Here is a 20,865-nt window from a genome sequence, read left to right as displayed (position 1 = left end):
AGAACCAAAATGAGTTGTACTCATGTGTGGAGGAGTACAAAGTAAAGGCTGTACCGTTCCCACAAAATGAACACAAAGGAGGAGAAAAAGAAGTAAAAGATGACAGTTTTTGGCCCATTTCAATCATGAGAGCTGATGAATACAGTGCACGATATGTGATAGACCAGTTAAACGACATGACTGGTGCATGAAGTGGTTTGGTTCGTTCGATTCATCACTTTATATAAATCATAAATGTTCATTTTTCATCATTGATATGGTGCTGCAGTAAGGAAATTGGCAGAATACTGAAATAACACTGACAGTTTGTCTTGGTCAACACAGTCAATGAAGTACACGTTATTAATCACATTATGGGTTATACTGTAAACACTATATTAATGTTATATCTGATTACCTACAAGTACCTACAATGACTTAGAAATTAACATGTTTGCTTTGTTTTTAAGGAACCGATTATGAATTAGTGACTCTGTACAAACGTGTACTTCACAGAGTGTGATATAGGTTTTGACATACCCATTTGTTTTGACAAGAGTTTTTATTTTTTTCATTTAATACAGTATTTCAGAAGAGAGACCTTCCATTTTCTCCCAGGGCTGTCCCTCATTAGGAGAACCCAAATCAGCGGCGACAGATTGTACCGGCAGCAGATTGTACCAGTGTGCGCACGTGCACACACGCGCACGGAAAACACATGTGCGCTGCGCGCGCACACACACATACCCACACACACAGACAGACCGACATGTGCGTGCACACAGACACACGCACACCCAAACAATACCCTCAACCACAGGGGATCAACAGAGCAGCAGAAGCGTATGCTCGGCACAAGTACGACATGGACTGTTTGGTTGACTTACCACACAGGAAGAGAGAGGTCCAGAGGACAGCGGAGAAGAAATAGCACACAGTGACAGTTCAGAAACAGAGATACACACTTCTACACACTAACTGTTAATGGAATATTTAACTAGGGTTAGGTTAAGTGTGAATGCGAAAAGGCTTTTAGGTCTCTGGGTGTTTGCCTGTGGATTAATTGGTAGGACTGCTACCACTACACACACACACTCTCGTGTGTGTGTGTGTGTGTGTGTGTGTGTGTGTGTGTGTGTGTGTGTGTGTGTGTGTGTGTGTGTGTGTGTGTGTGTGTGTGTGTGTGTGTGTGTGTGTGTGTGTGTGTGTGTGTGTGTGTGATTTGTGGCATTAGACATCAGTGATAAATGATCAACTTGCCAGGGGGTGACAAGAGTAGGGGGAGTGATATACAGTAAAGATCACAAGCTTAGAGTAATTGCGGGACACCGGGAGATTTATTTGAGACTTGGAAGTGAACCTGTTATAGAGACTTTAATAAAAGACCATTATTGGAGTTAATACGCCTCCATTGTCTTTTACAGGAGGTCCTCTGAGCTCAGAGGAATTTAGCATGGACAATCTTTAAATGTCAAAGGAAAACGAAACCATCACTTTTTGTTATGGGTTTTACCGAGATGACAAAGGTGAAACATAAAAAAAAAACATCGTTTTAATAATGATGTGGGCTCTATTCAGACTGCAGATGATGGATGGAGCCCGCACACCACAGGTACAAAAACACTTTCTTTATTGAGAAATCTGACTCTATTCAGACTCCCATTTGTCTGTCTGTGCTTATCACAGGATCATGTCCCATTTAACATTATATTAGCTCTAATATCACAATCCAAATCATAAGCATAACATCAACTAGTCATAACCTATGGAGCGTAGAGCAATGTTTTTTTTGAAGGCATATGGAGAACTGAGATGGCTGAATCATGGAAAGGAGAGTTGACGCAAAGGTTTGTGATTAATCCCCACTTGGCATGCAGAGATTTTGAATTCTAGTAAAGTAAAAAAGATTACGACATAGTCCCATACGTGGATATTGATATACTGTACTAAGATACATTCACCAATCGGAACAAAGCTAGTGTGTATGTGTGCATGTCTGTGCATGTCTGTGCATGTCTGTGCCTGTGTGTGTGTGTGTGTGTGTGTGTGTGTGTGTGTGTGTGTGTGTGTGTGTGTGTGTGTGTGTGTGTGTGTGTGTGTGTGTGTGTGTGTGTGTGTGTGTGCAGGATTCCCTCCAGTTATCTATCGAAGAGGCTGAATTGCAAACTGCTTCGACTGGCGTCCAAAACAATGAATACACGGTTATTAAATAAAACATTCAAGTGGTAAGAAATACAGAGGAGCAATTTCACACAGCAAATGCCATGCATCTAATGTGCAAAGTTATTGTTCAGAATCAGAACTAGTAAATCTGGTCAGGATCTGCCACACAGAGACAAAGGTCTCTGGTGTGTGTTTTGTGCTCTTGTGTTAAGCCTGTTGTTCAGTGCATACCTTGGCCTTGCCATCCAGAGCCCCAGTGCCAGCGTAGATCTTGCTGACAGAGTCTCCGTTGCTAGACCACATGGTCCTGAACACTTCCTGGAACCTGGCCACCAGCTGGGGCTTCTCGGTCAGACCCATTATTTCCAACTGCTTTGGCAACATCTAAAAAGAGGGGAAGAAAGATAATAATGAATTACGGGAGCTATGAATGACAACAGTACATCTGTGCATTAGTGGTTGCACCATACGCACAATGTCAACGTGTTTGTTGCAGGTGTAACAGGTAATAAACATGTTTATATAATTATAAGACAGAGAGCCAGAGATACGGCACCAAGGTCAGAGACACAGTCGGCTCAGCTAGACTTACGGCTTGACAGTAGGTTATTAAATAGATGCATTATGCACATAGGTTTTGAAATTACGTCTTCAACTGCATTTAGCCATTACAGAAATGCATTAATACAAACTTTTGACTACTCATTCCTGCCCGCAATTATTTAAAAACCACCAGTGCCCACGCAAGATTTGTGTCAGCTCCCACTGGACCCCGATGCAGGGATTTATTACAATGCACTCAAAGATAAAAAATATAGGAAAATTATAGAGAAACATTAATAAAAGAGCATAAATATAAGAACACAAACGGGCTGTAAAGAGATCAAACAAGATAAGAGGTCGAAAGGTTTTAGTATATCAAAATACTATTTGCCTATTTTGGAACAATGTTTATAGGTCCCCAACAAAATTAAAAGAACATTAGACGCAGTATAAAATGTCAACTTTATATTCTAAAAAGGACTTACGATTGAACCTTCAACGTCAGAAAGTGCATGTGAGAGCATGTACAAGTTATTTAATTAAAAAATGATCAACATCATCTTTCTGGAATGAAAATGAAATGGTATGTTTTTAACTAAAGTGTATTTTAAAACCCCACACTGTGTCAATTAGCAAAGACTGCAAATGATGAGCATTCATGATCATAATTCACTGTAAAATACTGTTATAATAGACAGGCTACTATGTGATTGTAAAGGAGTATTCAAAGCTGCAATCCGTAAGATTTATGCCTTTTCCGGGATGTGAGCTCAGGTCTCCAGAGATCTTAAATGTCTACTGCTGAGCTGAGATGGAAAGCCTGTTTGGGCAGATAAATCACTAAAAGATATAAATACACTAAAGATTGCTCAATAGTACCTAGTATATTGATAGCGGGTGCCTATCAGACCCACTCGAGTGACTTCTTGACCCTCAAGGTTCCTTTTGCTAACACAAAGTGGGGCAAGGCAGCATTCTGTCGGTGCTCCATTTGATTGGAATGAGCTCCAGAAATCCTTAAAATCTTAATCTCTGCCCTCCTTGGGTAAATTCAGGGAAATGATTTCCAGGACATTAGTTCAACATTGTAACTGTTTTAATTAATTTTGTATTCCGATGCATATATTTAATTTTCTTATTTGTTGTATTTTGCTGATTTTGTGTTTCTGTATTCGCCTATTCGGCTATGTTGAAAATGAGGGCCCGCCCCTCAATTGTACTCCGAATTTAAATAAAGGTTATGATGATGATACAATTGATTCTTTGCATTGCAAAACGATTTGATACGATACAAAGTCAAACGACACAATATGTTGCCGTTTACATATGAATATACTTTGATTGTTGAAATTTTAAATTGATTACACACAATTGTATTTTTGTTTATAAATACATTCTATTAAAACATGACAGGTGGTGTTACCTCCAAGGCAAAGAAGGACTGGACACTGTTGGTTCGATCTAGACAGTCCAGGCAGTTGGTTCTGAGGGTTCCACTCTGAGTCCTGAAAAGACAACCCAGAGGTCTCACAGTGAGCTGAGTGTGTGCATAGAGTAGACTAAAGACAACCCAGAGGTCTCTCAGTGAGCTGAGTGTGTGCATAGAGTAGACTAAAGACAACCCAGAGGTCTCACAGTGAGCTGAGTGTGTGCATAGACTAAAGACAACCCAGAGGTCTCACAGTGAGCCGAGTGTGTGCATAGAGTAGACTAAAGACAACCCAGAGGTCTCACAGTGAGCTGAGTGTGTGCATAGAGTAGACTAAAGACAACCCAGAGGTCTCACAGTGAGCTGAGTGTGTGCATAGAGTAGACTAAAGACAACCCAGAGGTCTCACAGTGAGCTGAGTGTGTGCATAGAGTAGACTAAAGACAACCCAGAGGTCTCACAGTGAGCTGAGTGTGTGCATAGAGTAGACTAAAGACAACCCAGAGGTCTCACAGTGAGCTGAGTGTGTGCATAGAGTAGACTAAAGACAACCCAGAGGTCTCACAGTGAGCTGAGTGTGTGCATAGAGTAGACTAAAGACAACCCAGAGGTCTCACAGTGAGCTGAGTGTGTGCATAGAGTAGACTAAAGACAACCCAGAGGTCTCACAGTGAGCTGAGTGTGTGCATAGACTAAAGACAACCCAGAGGTCTCACAGTGAGCCGAGTGTGTGCATAGAGTAGACTAAAGACAACCCAGAGGTCTCACAGTGAGCCGAGTGTGTGCATAGACTAAAGACAACCCAGAGGTCTCACAGTGAGCTGAGTGTGTGCATAGACTAAAGACAACCCAGAGGTCTCACAGTGAGCTGAGTGTGTGCATAGACTAAAGACAACCCAGAGGTCTCACAGTGAGCCGAGTGTGTGCATAGACTAAAGACAACCCAGAGGTCTCACAGTGAGCCGAGTGTGTGCATAGACTAAATCTGAGTGTACAAATGTAACCCATGTACAAATGTAATCTGTTACTACTGTATGTGGATTGAAACAATATGTCTAGGCTCCAACTAAATGACCATTATTGGCGATACAAATTAAGTTGAGCTGTAGCACATTAAGCTTCTGAGTAGACACTTATTTTGAAACTGTAGACCTTAGAGTATATATGAATTGAGACAGCACCCGGAGGAAACCCTGAGGCGAAATGGACATAGTGGCCGAATTTGGTATTGCCCAAACTCATGAACGCGCTGGTCCGTTGACTATCATTGCGCACGTTCATGATGACACGTGAACGCTGTTTCAGTGCAATGATAGTCAACGGCCAGTGGGTTCATGAGTTTGGCCCAATCAATCCCAGAATGCACTCTGTGCCTACCCGGAAGGAGGAGTGAAATCTCCTCATGTGCTTTTGAGCAACTTAATGCACATGGATGGGAGGAGAAATCCGGTGCCGTCTCTATTAATATATACTCTATCAGACAAGTTCACATTGATAAGATCCTGTTAGTATGCGGGCACAGGCCGGCACCAAAAGAACCCGGCCGCTCATAAGATGCAATGGAAAAGTTGCCACTGCACTCAGGTGTAAAATTGCAAACTTTCAGATGCTGCTGTTCTCCCAGTATGGAAGAAGAATGTTTGGATTTTTACCGTGATCTCTCACTCTTGAAATGTATAATACTTGCAAAACCACATCCAGTCACTGCCATTAGACCGGAAGGAGCGCTCTATGATGTAAGTCTGGACTTTTATCCCAAAACAGAAAAATGTAATGGATTTTGTGGTGTGTGGAAGCGATCGCTGGTGATGGTTCATTGCAATGTAGTGAATGTCAACTGGAACATTGTGTGGGTTCAACAGGTTTTGGGGTGTGTGGACTGGAGGTGATCACCTGGCGATGCCGGTCTCTGCCGAGTAGTAGAAGAAGCCACAGTCGTCCAGGAACTTGCTGACCTGGGGTTTCAGGACGCTGTGGAGCTTGTCCGCCTTGCCTCCCTTCACCATTTGATGGTAGTCAAAGTTTATCATCTTCACAGCACTGGAGTGCTCCGACGCCTTCAGGTGACTCTGAGGAGGGGTGGTCAGAGAGAACACACAGTGAGCTGCTTTTTACGTGTGACTTAACCCATTTTGACCTGAGATCAGATTCTAAAAATGTCTTCTACATCCTGACAGTTTTCTGAAAAAGCTATGTTTCGTTCTTTGATTTTGCAAAAATAGCAGACCTACAAGTAGATCTGCTATTTTTCAATAGCTAAAGCATAACGTAATGCTAACACCAAAAGGGGTTCCCGCCCAAAATGGGTTAATACTTAGTGAGAAATGATCATATTAATTTAGAGGGATTGGGTAACCGTGGTACACACAACACAATATCAAATGTTGTGGCCGTGCAATGATTTCACTCTACTGCAGGCAGTCAGCATCATTGCAGAATGACAAACGAAATAAAAATGTTATATATTATTGGGCTTAACCATACATATACAATGAATTGTCCTTGACAAAATTTGGGGTAGAGTGACCGGATGGGAACCTGCAAGGTTCCCAGTTCGGGCTCCCCCAGAGTTAGTGTCGAAGTGTCCTTGAGCAAGACTCCCGATGTGCAGGATGGTGCCTTGCATGGTTTCCTCCGTCATTGGTGTGTGAATGTGTGTGTGAATGGGTGAATGTAATGCACAATCTCTGTAAAGCGCCTTGGATAAAGGCGCTATATAAATGCACCATTTACAATTTAGAACAGTCAAGTCCTTTATATCCAACAGGATATTAATGATGTTGCTTTGCTTGGGTGTATCATCTGTGAATGAATAATAGTGTCTCGACAGGATTCAGGACACTACAAGATATCTTACATTACACTTATAGCAGTGTTGCAATTGCATTAACACGCTCCTTATCAACAACAGTTAAGTGTTGTTTCTTTCACGAGGTGGAAAGCAGCCAACTGTCTACTGTAATTGTTTTATGGTGTTTGGAGCCTCAACAACACCAGCGAACGCATCTGGAACAGACTTGTTTTTTGTTGGAAGGCACTAGGACAACCAAGTGCCTTCCAAGAAAACAAAGGTCTTCCAACATGGATGAAATGTAAGTTTTATGTGACAGCTAACAACTTCTGACGGTCATGATGTTTTCAATCCATTTGGACCGAACATTTGGATCGGAACATTGCATTCTTTGCGATGTGACTAGGCACATGTGCACTTTGCGATATGACTATGGCAGTAATGGATGCTACCATCCAATGCTTGCATGGTAGCATCGTTCAGGCCTACCATATGTCCTGTCAAAATCTGCTTTAGGCAAAACCAGATGTGTTGTTTTACATCCAAAATGTCTCCTCTCACCTGGAATGCTTTACTGAGCATGTTCTCTCCCTCTTTACTCCCCAACAGGTTGAGGATCACCTGTTTACCGTACAGCCTCCGCAGAGCAATGAAGTGCCTGGAAAACACCAACAAACACACATGACTTTAGGTGTAAAGTAAAGCAATATCACAGCCTAGTGTTGTAGGGCTGTTTTCACCATATAGGCTCGTTGCCTTGTCAACAACTTGGCGATGCGCCCATCTGTGACGCACGTGGAACTGCCTCTCACAGCGGATCATGTTAAATAACCCCTTATCTTCGCACATTATTTTATAGGGATTAAGGTTAGGTTTAGGCATAGTTTGTCGCCCCAGTGAGGCAAACCACTCGGCCCACTTGGTGAGAAAAGACTACATACAGCAGTAATTGGGCTGTTAAACTGTTACGCCGTCTCTGGCAGGGTTGAGCAACGAGGCACTGCCGATCGAGCCGTTAGGCGAGCAAAGTCGCTAGAGCCAACTCAGCGCAGTTCCAGTTATGTACCGATAGGGACATAATCGTACATTATCGCCCTCCCCCAGGCAGTGCCAGTGCCGATCACCATTTCTCACCACAGAGAAAAGCCGGCCAGAGCCGTCCTCCTGGAATGTGACACATGACTAGGGGTGAAGCAGTTCCGTGTGCACAGAAGGGGATGTTCGGGAGGTCTTTTCGTAACTGAGATGTGCGCAGTGTGCGGGTGTACCTTATTGCTTTCACGTAACTGAGATGCAGAAAAGATAAACGCGTTTAAACAAGGTACTATAGACCAGCACTGCAAAAGCACACAGGGAAAGCAGATAGGGTATTGGAATGTTGCAGACATGACTGGGCATCTCATTAACTACCGCTTGTGTCATAAATCAACCTGGTAGAATGTGATGGAAGCTCCACTGCCAGCCTCTGCGCTGTACTGCAATGAGAATGACTTTCCCTCTCAAACAGCAGTACTGTACCGCTGTCTATTTTCACACCCTGTTCTCTGCTATCAATATCCATATCAATGTGTCAAAATGCAAGCAGGTCACCGTCTTGCTAAATGCACAGCTATTTCATCCGTTTGTGAGGATTTTGACACGTACTGTTACTGTAGGTGTTTTAGTGCACCTCAACATCAGTCATGCTGATAAATGAGGGCCCACGCTAAGCCAATTTAGAGCTGCTATTTCTTCATAATTGACCACAAGCTACATTTGTATTTTGAATGTATTTCTGTTCATATTTTACAGTGAAGCACAATGACTTTCCCCTCCAGTGCCGTTTGACACCCTCATACTGGCCAACACTCCAAGCGTCCTAGACTCTTCTCCCTTCTGGCTCCCAAGCCCCCCCCCCCCTCCCCAGTCAGGATTGCAGCCTCACTCCCTAATTTCCACCGCACCGGGGTGAGGGTGATAAAAGCAATGTGCTAGGGCCTAGCACATTCCTTTTATCACTTCTTGTTGCCTTAGCATTTTTGATAGATACTAGTTATAGTATACAGATATAGGTTTGGATACATGTTCACATAATATTATGTAAGTTATTTAGATAGACCTACTGTTTGCTTGTCCACAAATGCTAGAATATTATTCAGCTAGTGTTATTCTAGGTTTGATGTTTACCTGCTATCCTAGTAGTTACTTAATAATAGCACTTTTCCACAATTGTTTGTTTATCTTTGCACTCTATTTACATGAGAACATACCCTCATTTGTTGACTTGCCATTTTTGCAAACAAAGCAAGTCACTTTGCATAAAAGTGTTTGCTAAATGCCTGAATTGTGTTGTAATCCCTTGTGTTCTCAACTAGTATAAACCTCCTCTGAGCTACTGCTGCACAATGAAATCCCAAGTAATTGAAAATCATGACATGGCTTCATGCAATTATGAAACTTGGCAGTAATATTTGGTCAGTGGTTGCACGCACCTCTCCTCACCATTACACAAGCGTAGATAACCAAAACATTGTACAACTCATCTCTCCAGCCACCAGGCTCACAAACACAATAATCTCATAGTATAAAGAAGCACAATGAGCGTGATTATTATGATATTAAACAAAATAATCTGGATTAAAATTGTAGACATAATCATGCAATCCTATCCTACACAAATACCTGCAGACAGTGCGGAGGACACACTACTGGGATTCTCTCTCTCAAGCACAGTTTAGGTCACAGTCTATCATCAATTCTACTATTTATTCTTCTCCAAGTAGGATACAGTTAGCCTCGCGTAGCGATACTAATATCACTGCATTGATATTAGTTATGTCTCTCTCAGTATTAGATTTATTTTTGCAATGTCCGCCCCATGGGCCCTGGTTGGTTATAGCCTGGCTATGCGAGGCTAGGATACAGTAGCTTTCTGTTGAAGGGCAGTCAAAGCAGATGGAAATTCACACACACACACACACACACACACACACACACACACACACACACACACACACACACACACACACACACACACACACACACACACACACACACACACACACACACACACACACACACACACACACACACACACACACACACACACACACACACACACACACACACACACACACACACACACAGTTATAAGATCAAGAGGTAGCTGGCAGAACAGCCCCACTTTGCTGCACTCACTATTTATCGCTCTGATTTATACTGCCGTTTCTCTCCGCCGAGAGGTGCAAAACGGACACATACATTCGTAATTACCTTTCAAACGCTGGTGCATTCGCCTCAAAGCCTCGGGACAGCTTGACACGATGAGAGCCAACCTGCAGGAGGAACATGACATGGACAGAGAGACAAACAGAGAAGTCACAATGTTGTTTTTCACCATTTCTCTTTTCAACACACGCAAGCACACAGCCACACACACACACACACATTGCAGCGGGACAAAGAATCTGGTGTGGTGACCCAAAGAAAATTAAGGATTGATTTAGGACGCATTTTGGACAGGATTTGCATGTCGGAGGAACACAGACCTTCATAACAACAGAAGTCGTTTCATGTGACCAAAAGCAACAAACAGGGGGGGGGGGGGGGGGGGGCAGCAATGGAACGTCTAACCACACAGAGACAAAGACAGTAGGGAGACAGAGATGTCTGATTGTCCTATCTGACACCTGTTTCTTTATACTGTAGGTAGCTGATCTGGGGGGGAAAGCCAATTAAGAGATCAATAAAGCAATGACAATGAGTGCGTTTACAATATGTATGTTTGCTTTATTGATCTCTTAATAGAGATGTACCGATACCATTTTGTCCTTCCCGATACCGAGATACAGAGTGCCGATCCGATACCAGCGTGTCATAAAAGATAAACAAACATCTAGGACAGTAGCTCTCATAGTGGGGGTTCCACGTGTACCCTTACAGGTACTCTCTGAGAGTGTAGCTCTCATAGTGGGGGTTCCACATGTACCCTTACAGGTACTCTCTGAGAGTGTACACATAGTGGGGGGTTCCACATGTACCCTTACAGGTACTCTCTGAGAGTGTACACATAGTGGGGGTTCCACATGTACCCTTACAGGTACTCTCTGAGAGTGTACAAATAGGAGTTATAGGAGAGTTATGGGGGTCCTTCATATTAAAATGTCTGAGAACCACTGATCTAGGAATAAATTAAAATCCCATTAACAATGGTTAAAGTGCAGCTACAAGTTAGTAAAAAGATAATGTAAACAGTAGTGCTACATCAACTGAAACATTCAAAATACAAAATAATTGATGGCTGTAAATGACATATCATGTGACAAATTATATGGTATCGGACTGGCATACTCACTCACCGATATCAGCATTTTAGGCAGATTTTCTGATACTAGTATTGGTATCGAACAACTCTATATCTCTCTTAATGGGCACTTTTAGCCAGACATTTCAGCTACCTCTCATCTTCTGAACACATTGGTCAAGTCAGGACTCAGGACCACGGTGTTGCAAGCATGCGCACACATACAGTACGTACAGTACGCAACCACCCTAGCCATACAGAAAAGGACAGACATGTAGTGGAGAAAATATACTCAAGAGTGGGAGGGAATGTACCTAAAATATATCAAACATAAATATATTTGTGAAAATGTTTCTTGCTAGTAAAAGAAAAACACACAAACATTTTCCCAAATATTTTGAGCTTGGTGATAATTAAACCAACAGGCCTTGGGGTGGGGCCGGCTCACTGCGTATTTCCCAGAACAAAGAAAGGGCAGGTCTCTACTTGAGTCTGTCCTTCCTCTGTGCCATCATACACACACACCTCCCCTTCTTCCCTTCACTCCTCTAACAGTGACCTATGTTGTTTTCAGCTGAAAGTCATACATTAACCGTCTGCATCCCTCTACTGTCCCTCTCGGTCACTCAGGTTAGATGGGCCATAAACAACAAGCATCCATTTTGTTTTTCCAACCAGTCATGCATCATCATCATCATCATCACCGCGGTTCCTATGGGAATATTTCTGTCACCTTCTGAGGTTCTATACGATAGTCAGTCACCCGGTCAAATTCCATAACCCAAAATCTCGGCCACTCGCTCAGTCACTCCAGCATGGTGTGTGGTGTTATGGTGAAATTGGTGACCTGCCGAAATTTGTGAACATATATTGTGGACTTCACACAACTTACAAGGAGGTATTTAAATACGTGGCCCATAGCGCTAGATTGAACTCTGCTAATAAACAAATAATTACATTGACACTGACATTATGTGATTGTCTACACGATTGTCACATATTTCTGCAGGTCACCAATTTCACCGTAACACCACCATGCTGGAGTGACCGAGTGTGAGTGAGCAAGTGGCCGAAGTTTTGGGTATTGGAATTTGGCTTAACTGTATGCCTCTCTCTGCATCTTACCCCCTCACACTGTGTGTGTGTGTGTGTGTCTCTCTCTCTCTCTCTCACACACACACACACACACACACACACACACACACACACACACAGTACATCTATCTCTCTCTGCATATCACCCTTTCGAATTGCACGCCTCTGCATCCCACCCCTCACACTGCATGCCTCTGTTTCTCCCTCTCTCTCACTGTACATCTATCTCTCTCTGCATCCCACCCCTCACACTGCATGCCTCTGTTTCTCCCTCTCTCTCACTGTACATCTATCTCTCTCTGCATCCCACCCCTCACACTGCATGCCTCTGTTTCTCCCTCTCTCTCTCACTGTACATCTATCTCTCTCTGCATCCCACCCCTCACACTGCATGCCTCTGTTTCTCCCTCTCTCTCACTGTACATCTATCTCTCTCTGCATCTCACCCTCTCCAACAGTATGTCTCTCTGCATCTTACCCCCTTACACTGTATGTCTTGAGCCTTATCTCACCCAAACACGGTGAAATAGCACGGATTGGCAATTCCATACATACACGCCCACTCGCCCAGAAGACACCAACATCTGTACATATTATACTACTACTGTTTTGACCGAGAAGGAGGTGTGGCTTTCAATAGTACTGTATGGACGGAATTGCCAATCCGTGCTATTTTTTTATTTTGGGTGAGATCGGGTTTGACATTATTTACGATTCTGTGCTATTGGGTTACAACTCGGACGGGGCTGAGTCGGCTCTACCGAACTTCGCAACGTTCGACGCGGCAAATTGCACGCTTTACCGCGCTTGTGGTGTCTCTCGTGGCTCAAGTTCGTCAGACACGGCGCCCCTCCGTCACGGTCTATAGGGAGGATTTCAGTATAAGGTTTCTAGTAGTTTTGCCAATCCATGTTATTTCACAGTGTTTGGGTGAGACCGGGTTCATGTCTCTCTCTCTGCATCTCACCCTCTCACTGCCCCACCATTGTAGCTACTGGGCCAGGAACATTATTTTTGAATCAACAAATAACAGTCAAGAATTGACCCCACAGAACACTTTGTTGTAATGAACCAGACAATTCTTGAAAACACCAGTACCACAGGAAAATAATGTGAACTTAGGTGTTAGGGGTTTTTTTTTCCTCTTCTTCTTCTTTTAATGGCATTAATTTTACTGGCCCAAGTGGGCAAGGTGTGTTCTTGTGGCCTGGAGAGTCGAAATAGTACTCCTGGCCAGCTGGACTATCCCTGCTCTCCCTGCATCATCCTCTCACTGTATGTCTCTCTGCATCTCACACTCCTACTGTATCTTTCGCTCTCTCTCTCAACCCGATTTGTATTCATTGGCTGGAGTAAGAGTATACAGTTGTATATAAGCTACAGTAGCCAGACCTGTTCTTTCAAGGGCCAGACATTTAGCTCCATGCTGCTGCCATTTTGTCCCCCCCCCCCAGGTCTGTTCCATGCATATTTAATAACTTCCCAGGATGACTTCTGATCAGGTTACAGCCAAACTCTGCCGAGCCATTCTTCATGAGGTGCTGAGCTAGCTAGTGATGCTACAGATCACGTTTCTGACAATGGAGAGGCTAACACTTAACTTAGGGCTGGGCAATATGGACAAAATCAAATGATATTTTTGACGAAATACCTCTATATCGATATCGTGACAATATGTATAATTCTATTCCCGCACATTTTCCAAAATGTTTCTAAAATAGCAAGACAAGTCCATCTTCAAGTTCACAATATGTTATGTGATGCATTGTGAGCTTGTAGATCAGGTATTTTTGCCATAAAAAGGTATAAAAATAGTGCTTATGTGATTCAAACCAAGAAATGCAAGGTATGCAATATATCACAATATTACAATATTCAAACACCCAGATGATCTAGACTCATATCACAATATCGATCTAATATCAATATTACCCAACCCTACTGCTAATTGACAGAATGACCCAGGCCATTTTATATCTGCCAATGCAACTTATCTTTTCAAGCATTCACAGGACTTTATGACTGCATTGTTCTTTACGTCATCATTTTTTATGGCCATGATCTTCGGCTGTGTCAAATAATTCTATGCGGCCTGGGCCGGCCGAGCGGTCCAGGCACCTAGGCTGGTAATCCAGCTTGACACCGTGTCGTGGGTTCGAGTCCAGATCCCGACGACCTTTGCTGCGTGTCTTCCCCCCCCCCCCCCCCCCCCCATCTCTCTCCCCCTTTCCTGTCAAACTAATCTATCAATAAAGGCAAAAAGCCCAAGAAATATCTTAAATAAAATAATAATTCTATGCAACTTTGGCAGCTACTGTAGTCTAATGAGGTTTAATTTGTAAATCCATTCACATCAGGTACAGGCCGTTCTGTTGAGCACAGAAAACCAACAGGCTGCAGGCTCCACAACCTACTCAACCATGAAATGGACAGACGGAGAGGAGAAAAATAATCCTACCATATGGAGCGACTAGTGGTGAGGGTTTTTAGGGGCTAGAGAACAATACTGTGCAAGCAGAAGAGCTGCGGTTCCCTCTGAAAACATCCCCCCCAAGTCTACTGTTGTGTGTTTAGGCCTTTACCCAAAAGGCCTGAAGGACAGAACCGGTCTTAAAACACACGTTCTGCCTCCCTGTGGTACTAAACTCTGATCCTGGAGTTCAACACTACTTCTAGTATTCTTTTCTACTAATTAGTTATGCATTCACTTCACCTGGTGCACCTCATTACTTAAAATACTGCCAATCTAGACATCTAGAATAGAAGCCAGCAGTATAGTGGATCCTCAGGTAATGGCTGTGAAAACCACAAGTCCACACTTACAGAAACTCAATGGTATAAATGATTTAGGGAAATAAGGGGTTTGTTAAGCGTTATTCATAGTCTGGATTTTCGGTGGCGAGGTGACCACCGAACTACAACATGACGTCACGAGCCGCGGTGAAGAGCAAATCACCACCACCGCCCCAGCCCTTCTCTCTGTTTTTACTCACCACCGCTCAGCGTTATTTCACCTCACCACCGAACATCCAGACTATGAATGAGCCTTTAGGGGGATGCTTTCCGACCTGGCTCTCACCAAAGTTATTACCGTTAACGAAAACTAAACTAAACTAAAGATACACTAAACTAATACTACTAGGTGTGAACAAATATTTAACTGAAACTAAACAGTTAACTGAAATATTCAAGTTAACTGAGACAATAGTGTGTACTGTATGTCTCCTCCTGAGGAGCATTGTTTATTGAGACTGGGACGACTACACGATTGTGAGCCAATAGCTACAGTATTGTAATAACTATTCTGGATTTCTTAAATATGGGCCCTGCCAAATATTATAATAATTAAATTATAACTAAACTGAAATGAGCAAGCCCACTCTGGGGAAATTAGACTGAATTGAACAAAATTTTAAAACTATGCTACTATATTAAATTCTAAAATCTAAACTAGAATAATTCTGACTCCTACCTGACCCATGAAGTCGGGGAGCTGAGGAAAACAGAGAAAAGGCCCTTTACCAAATGCTACGTCTAGTGTCACCCTCTCCCATTATCAGGTGTGTTCCAACCAGTCTGTGCCATGCCAGGAGAAAGTGGGGCCGACTAACAGGACATTAGGAGTGGGTAATTTACACGCACACCGCCACCAGAATTGTATTGAATGTGGTTGAGCAATTTGGAGGAGGGAGGTAGGTATTGTGAAAGTGAAAAGTCCTTTGGGAATTGGGTGACAGACAGAGAGCTTTGACCTTGACCCCCATTGACCTTTGGCAAAGCACAGAGGGGGATCCATTTCTGGCAGTATGAGAAGCCATCACCAGCAGAGTTGCAGAGCAAAGAACAATATAAATATGGGATTTGTTATACCAGGTGAGGGTTCTCATCCGTTCCTTTAGGCTTAGGGTGTCGGTTCTCATTCAGGTGCAACAAAACACCCTTAATGGACTTTTTCTGAACACACAGCATGAACAAACAGGTTGTTAAAACGAGAACTAGGGCTAAGGGTTTGGAACTACTACTTCTAGCGTAGACACAGTGGTGCTGATAGCCACTGGCCCATTTCCTGCATGTTTCCTGCACCTACTGTACCCTGCCCTAAGCAATGCAGACCATTGTTTACACTGTCTAAACTGGCACACATCGACATGCCAAACATTTTTTAGATAACATTCAGGTCTCCTTTTAGAAACGTTTTGAAATAGCTGATGAATGCTCTGTATGATGATCTGTATTTGTGCATCTGTACAGTATATACACACATTGAAGATGTTTTAACCACTTAAGCCCTATATACAGTATACAAGCTCATATCCCAATGGAACACTGTGTGTAGATTGGCTTTTTTCAATATATTTTTCAATTTTCAGCTATGGCTATGACGACCCATAACAGGGAATGAACAAGCCTCCTCTGCAACATAATATATATTGTTGATGTTAGAAAAACAGTCTGGGCAGTTACTGTGATTTCCATATAATGAGTACTACACTATATTAACAAAGTGTTTTGTAATGTACACCATTCTAATTAATCATTTAAGTGATCAAACTGATCGCACTGTTAAGTGTTTTCCCATTACCTGAATTCCAGGCTGTTCCCAGAACAAAGGAATGGATCCACGGATCTGGATGAATGACGAGACTTTATCATCCAGGAAAATCACCTGTTGGAAGCAGACAGATGGCAATGCTTATCTGGGGACAATTGTAACCCATTTAGACCTGAGATCAGATTCTACAAAAAAAAACCTGTTTCTATATCAGTGGTTCTCAAACAATTTCATGTCAAAGAGACCCAGAATTATGTATTTGGCCACAGACCCCATCTGAAAATATGTTGTTCCAGGGACCCCCAGAAGCAAATATTTGAGTTAAAAACATACACTGTGAAAGAATATATATTCAAAGATTTGCACACATTTTCACGATTTTTCAAAAATAGATCTGCTATTTTAAAGTGGTTCAAAGCTATAAGACGACACAGATGCGTCCTCAGGTCTAAATGGGTTCATTGGTCTATGGCTGCATATTAATGCACCCTCCAACCCGACCGATACATTTATTTAATTAGAAAACAACATACACATTTGCCCCCCCAAATCACAGTGCAGTTTAAAAAAAAGTAAGAGGACAGTACTACATAAAACAGGAACCGTGTGTAGAGGTCTGACCCACCTGTTCCGTTTCTACGAAGTTGGCTACCTGTCCATCGTCATTGGTTCCCCGTACGTTGAACCTGGTGCCAGCCCTCTCTGAGCTGAGGCGGGCGATGATGCAGGCCTTGGCCTGCTTGTGTCCTGCGTAGATGGTCCTAATCTCCACCCCTCCACACATCAGCCTCAGCAGCCAGTCCTCACAGTTCACCCCATAGTGCTTCAGGTGCAGGTGAAGAGACTGGTTCCTGTTCAGTCAACAGTGAGATGATTTAAAAATCAAGAAAGACAGGACAAACAATGACAATACAACAAAACCACAAATCAATCAGCCCACGGCACACACCTACAGAAACATGTACCAACAAGCTTAAGCAGGCTTATCTATGAAATTGAATCAGATTGCCATTTTTCAGCCAGCTTCATGATTAAAATGTGACGCATGAAATCAACATGCTGTTCTTTTTTCTTTACTTCTGACCAAAACAAACTGCATACCACATAAGCACAAATCTCAACATTCCAGTTTTGGTGGTGTAATTCTGTCTCTCCAAATCCAATTTCTCCTTCCTGTCTCCAAAATCTATCTAATCTATCCATCAATCTAATTGACAGCGACAATTCCTTTCTAAAGACAAAAATATACAAAAAAACAATAGCAGAACCTAAAATGAAAAAAGCCATGGTGCTTCCTACCAAAAGAAGCGGTTGTCTGTGCTGTCCTCTAGGCTTCTGCGGTGAGCATTGAGACTCAGGTCCATGCTGACCCCGGTGGAAGACCAGGCGAAGTAGAAGTGTCCAGAGTTCAGCACCTTTCGCACCTCAGAGATACGGTCCTCATCTCCCGGGTCATTCTTCAGGGACACAAAATCCGTCTGTGTGACCCGGAAGACCTCAGAGTCCTGGACTTTCCCCACTGAGCTGCACCCCGTCACCACCACTAGACTGTGAAGCATGGAGTCTCCTGCCAGGGAGAAACACAGAGGTGCCCATATCACTGCACTGCATGATACAAACAATAATGTCCCCGCTTTTCTAAGATGGCTCTCAGGCTTTACCATAATGAAGGAGTTCCTGCACATAAATGAAACTGCCTCTAAATAATATTTTTGGGATATAGTGCATGTCTTATTTAATCTTTCAAGCTGCGATGTGTAATTTCTACCGGTCTATGGTTGAAAGTATCCTAATTCTCCTTCCTTTCATGGTGTGGGAAGGCCACACATGAAGACAAGGTTTAGAACTCCATTCTATTGACTCCGCCAATAGAATATCTGCGAGAATCTTCAGGCAAACTGATAGGATTATCCAGACAATGAGTTTATTACTGCTTTACCCATTGGCATGTTTCAGCACTGAATGCCAACCACTGCTAAACAAGTGTTGTGCATGGACTTTTTTAACTTGTCTATTACTGTATGTCTTGTCTGTCTATTATTGTACAATGTTTCAAAGACATCTGAATTTCTAACTACATGCCTGCATGTACACATGACAATAAAGCAACCAACCAGACTTTATATATTTTTTTAAAACTTGTAATGGTTGATACAGCTTTGCTGTTTTTCCTATAAATTATTTCTTTCCTATATATTATTTGGAAAATACAGGCCAGCCAGATCTCAGAGAGAGCTGTAATCTTTTGGACGGTGTTCTCCCTGCTGTGATAACGGAGTCCTCAAGGTCACGTGGAGGGCAAGAGAAAGCAGCTTACTGGTAAGCAGTCAAAGGGGCCTTAATGGAACAAGGTGGTCATAGCCTAGGCTCTTCTTGTGGGGTCTGTGGAGTATCTTCCCCTCATTGCAGTGTACTGCAGGTAAGCAGGAGAGGTTTTAGTGACTTACCCAGGTTAAGACGAAGGACGCCCAGAATCCCATAGGCATCGATCATCTTGGTGTATGTGGTTTTAATTGCTTCCTTCTCTGCTGCCGCTATAAGTCAGAAGAGGAAAAATAAAAGAATAGATCAGATCATGCTTTAGATGCTTGTCCAGTCCATCACTGTGATACTACTCCAACAGATACATATTTGATCTGTTATCCGTCTAGCTTGAATCAGTACTAGCAACTCACAATAAGCAAGCATGTTAACAGCTCAGTGGCAGTGCCTTGCTTAAGTACTCTATGGCAGGACAGACCACAAGGCATTGGCTGTAGTTGGGACTGAACTTGTTGTGACATTTGACTTGTTGTAGGACAGTAACAACTAACCACCACTCTTCCACTTCCACCTAGGGCTGCATACTCCTTGCAGCAGCCACAGGGGGTTAGAAATAAGAATTCACTGAGTATCTCACTATCTCTATAGAACAGTATTCTCAAACCTTTTCAGGTACATATATACAGTAGAACTGCATTATTAATAGAACACAATTCATAGTTTCATACTAGTCTGTGGAAAGATTAAAGCCATACCTCTGATCAGAATACAAAAAGTGTATGTTTTCCTGTTGTGTTCAGTTTTTGTGTAGGACTGTGTGAAATGGAACCATTTCTCATCGATTCTACCGCACCCCTCAAATCTCATCAAGGAAGCCAATGTGTTTTGAATCTACTATACAAACACTATGGCAGTCCAACCAATCAAAGTGACTTACACAGAGTAGTCAGCTGTGGGGTGGGGGTAGGGAACTGTGATGGACATTGTGCATTTGTTTGTTTAACTGTATGTAATGTGTTTTATTTTTTTTGTTATTTAAAAAAAAAAAAAAGTTCTGTATTTATGGACATTTCCTGATGTTTCTTCGAAGATTTTGTTTTGTATTTGTGCTGCCATGGGGATGTGGGGGGGGAAATATATGTGAATAATTGCTTTGAAATTACTATGTTGTAAAGAAAAATCAATAAACATGTTTTGGGTTTTTTAAAGTGACTTACACAGAACGGCAACGGCTCCTGATTCAAACATGAGACATTCATCTCTGTTCCTGGTTTCCACTATGACACTGTAGGGGGGTGGGTCCAACTTGTGGTAAATTCGATATCCCTTGCTGAAGGCCATTGTTGATCCCAGGTGAAATAACCAATGTCACACCTGAAAACCAATTAGCAGACCATGGTCATGATGATACAGAAAATGTAATCATGTCTTTTGCCATTATTATGCAACAAAATATACAGCTACAAACCATTTCCTATATTCGGCCAAGAATTTCTCATTGGGTGCATCCCTACTCTCTATGATGCAATACATTTCTGTAGTTTCAGTTTGAGAGTTACTACTATGGAGCAATGTGAATTACACAATAGTAAGTAAGTACATATTTATATAGCACCTTTCACAGGTCTCACAAAGTGCTACAAAACAAACACTGCAATACCAAACTGCAGGCTACTACTGGTTCAAAATGTAGTTCAATTACTAGTTATTCAGTATCAATTATTAATCAGTATTATAGTAATGGGACAGTTTTGATATGGCAAATATTT

At 42.5% G+C, this 20,865-nt stretch overlaps 1 protein-coding gene across 3 annotated transcripts in view; it reads right to left on the bottom strand.

Moving 5' to 3' along the window:
- Positions 1–20,865, bottom strand: part of synj1 (synaptojanin 1) — a 49,334-nt gene that overhangs the window by 26,932 nt on the left and 1,537 nt on the right. For all 3 annotated transcript variants that reach the window (XM_079508420.1, XM_079508422.1, XM_079508421.1), the window contains exons 2-11: positions 20,314–20,470; positions 19,282–19,368; positions 18,134–18,401; positions 17,460–17,685; positions 16,865–16,948; positions 10,158–10,219; positions 7,467–7,563; positions 6,008–6,183; positions 4,109–4,190; positions 2,374–2,526 (exon numbers count right to left, since the gene is read on the bottom strand). In XM_079508420.1, the coding sequence (XP_079364546.1) occupies positions 2,374–2,526; positions 4,109–4,190; positions 6,008–6,183; positions 7,467–7,563; positions 10,158–10,219; positions 16,865–16,948; positions 17,460–17,685; positions 18,134–18,401; positions 19,282–19,368; positions 20,314–20,437 (1,359 nt within the window). In that variant the 5' untranslated portion in view covers positions 20,438–20,470. The remainder of the gene's footprint in view (positions 1–2,373; positions 2,527–4,108; positions 4,191–6,007; positions 6,184–7,466; positions 7,564–10,157; positions 10,220–16,864; positions 16,949–17,459; positions 17,686–18,133; positions 18,402–19,281; positions 19,369–20,313; positions 20,471–20,865) is intronic.

Source organism: Electrona antarctica, assembly GCF_951216825.1.
Source record: "Electrona antarctica genome assembly, chromosome: 8".
In the NCBI taxonomy this organism is placed as follows: Eukaryota; Metazoa; Chordata; class Actinopteri; order Myctophiformes; family Myctophidae; genus Electrona; species Electrona antarctica.
This window is presented reverse-complemented; position numbering and strand designations above follow the sequence as displayed.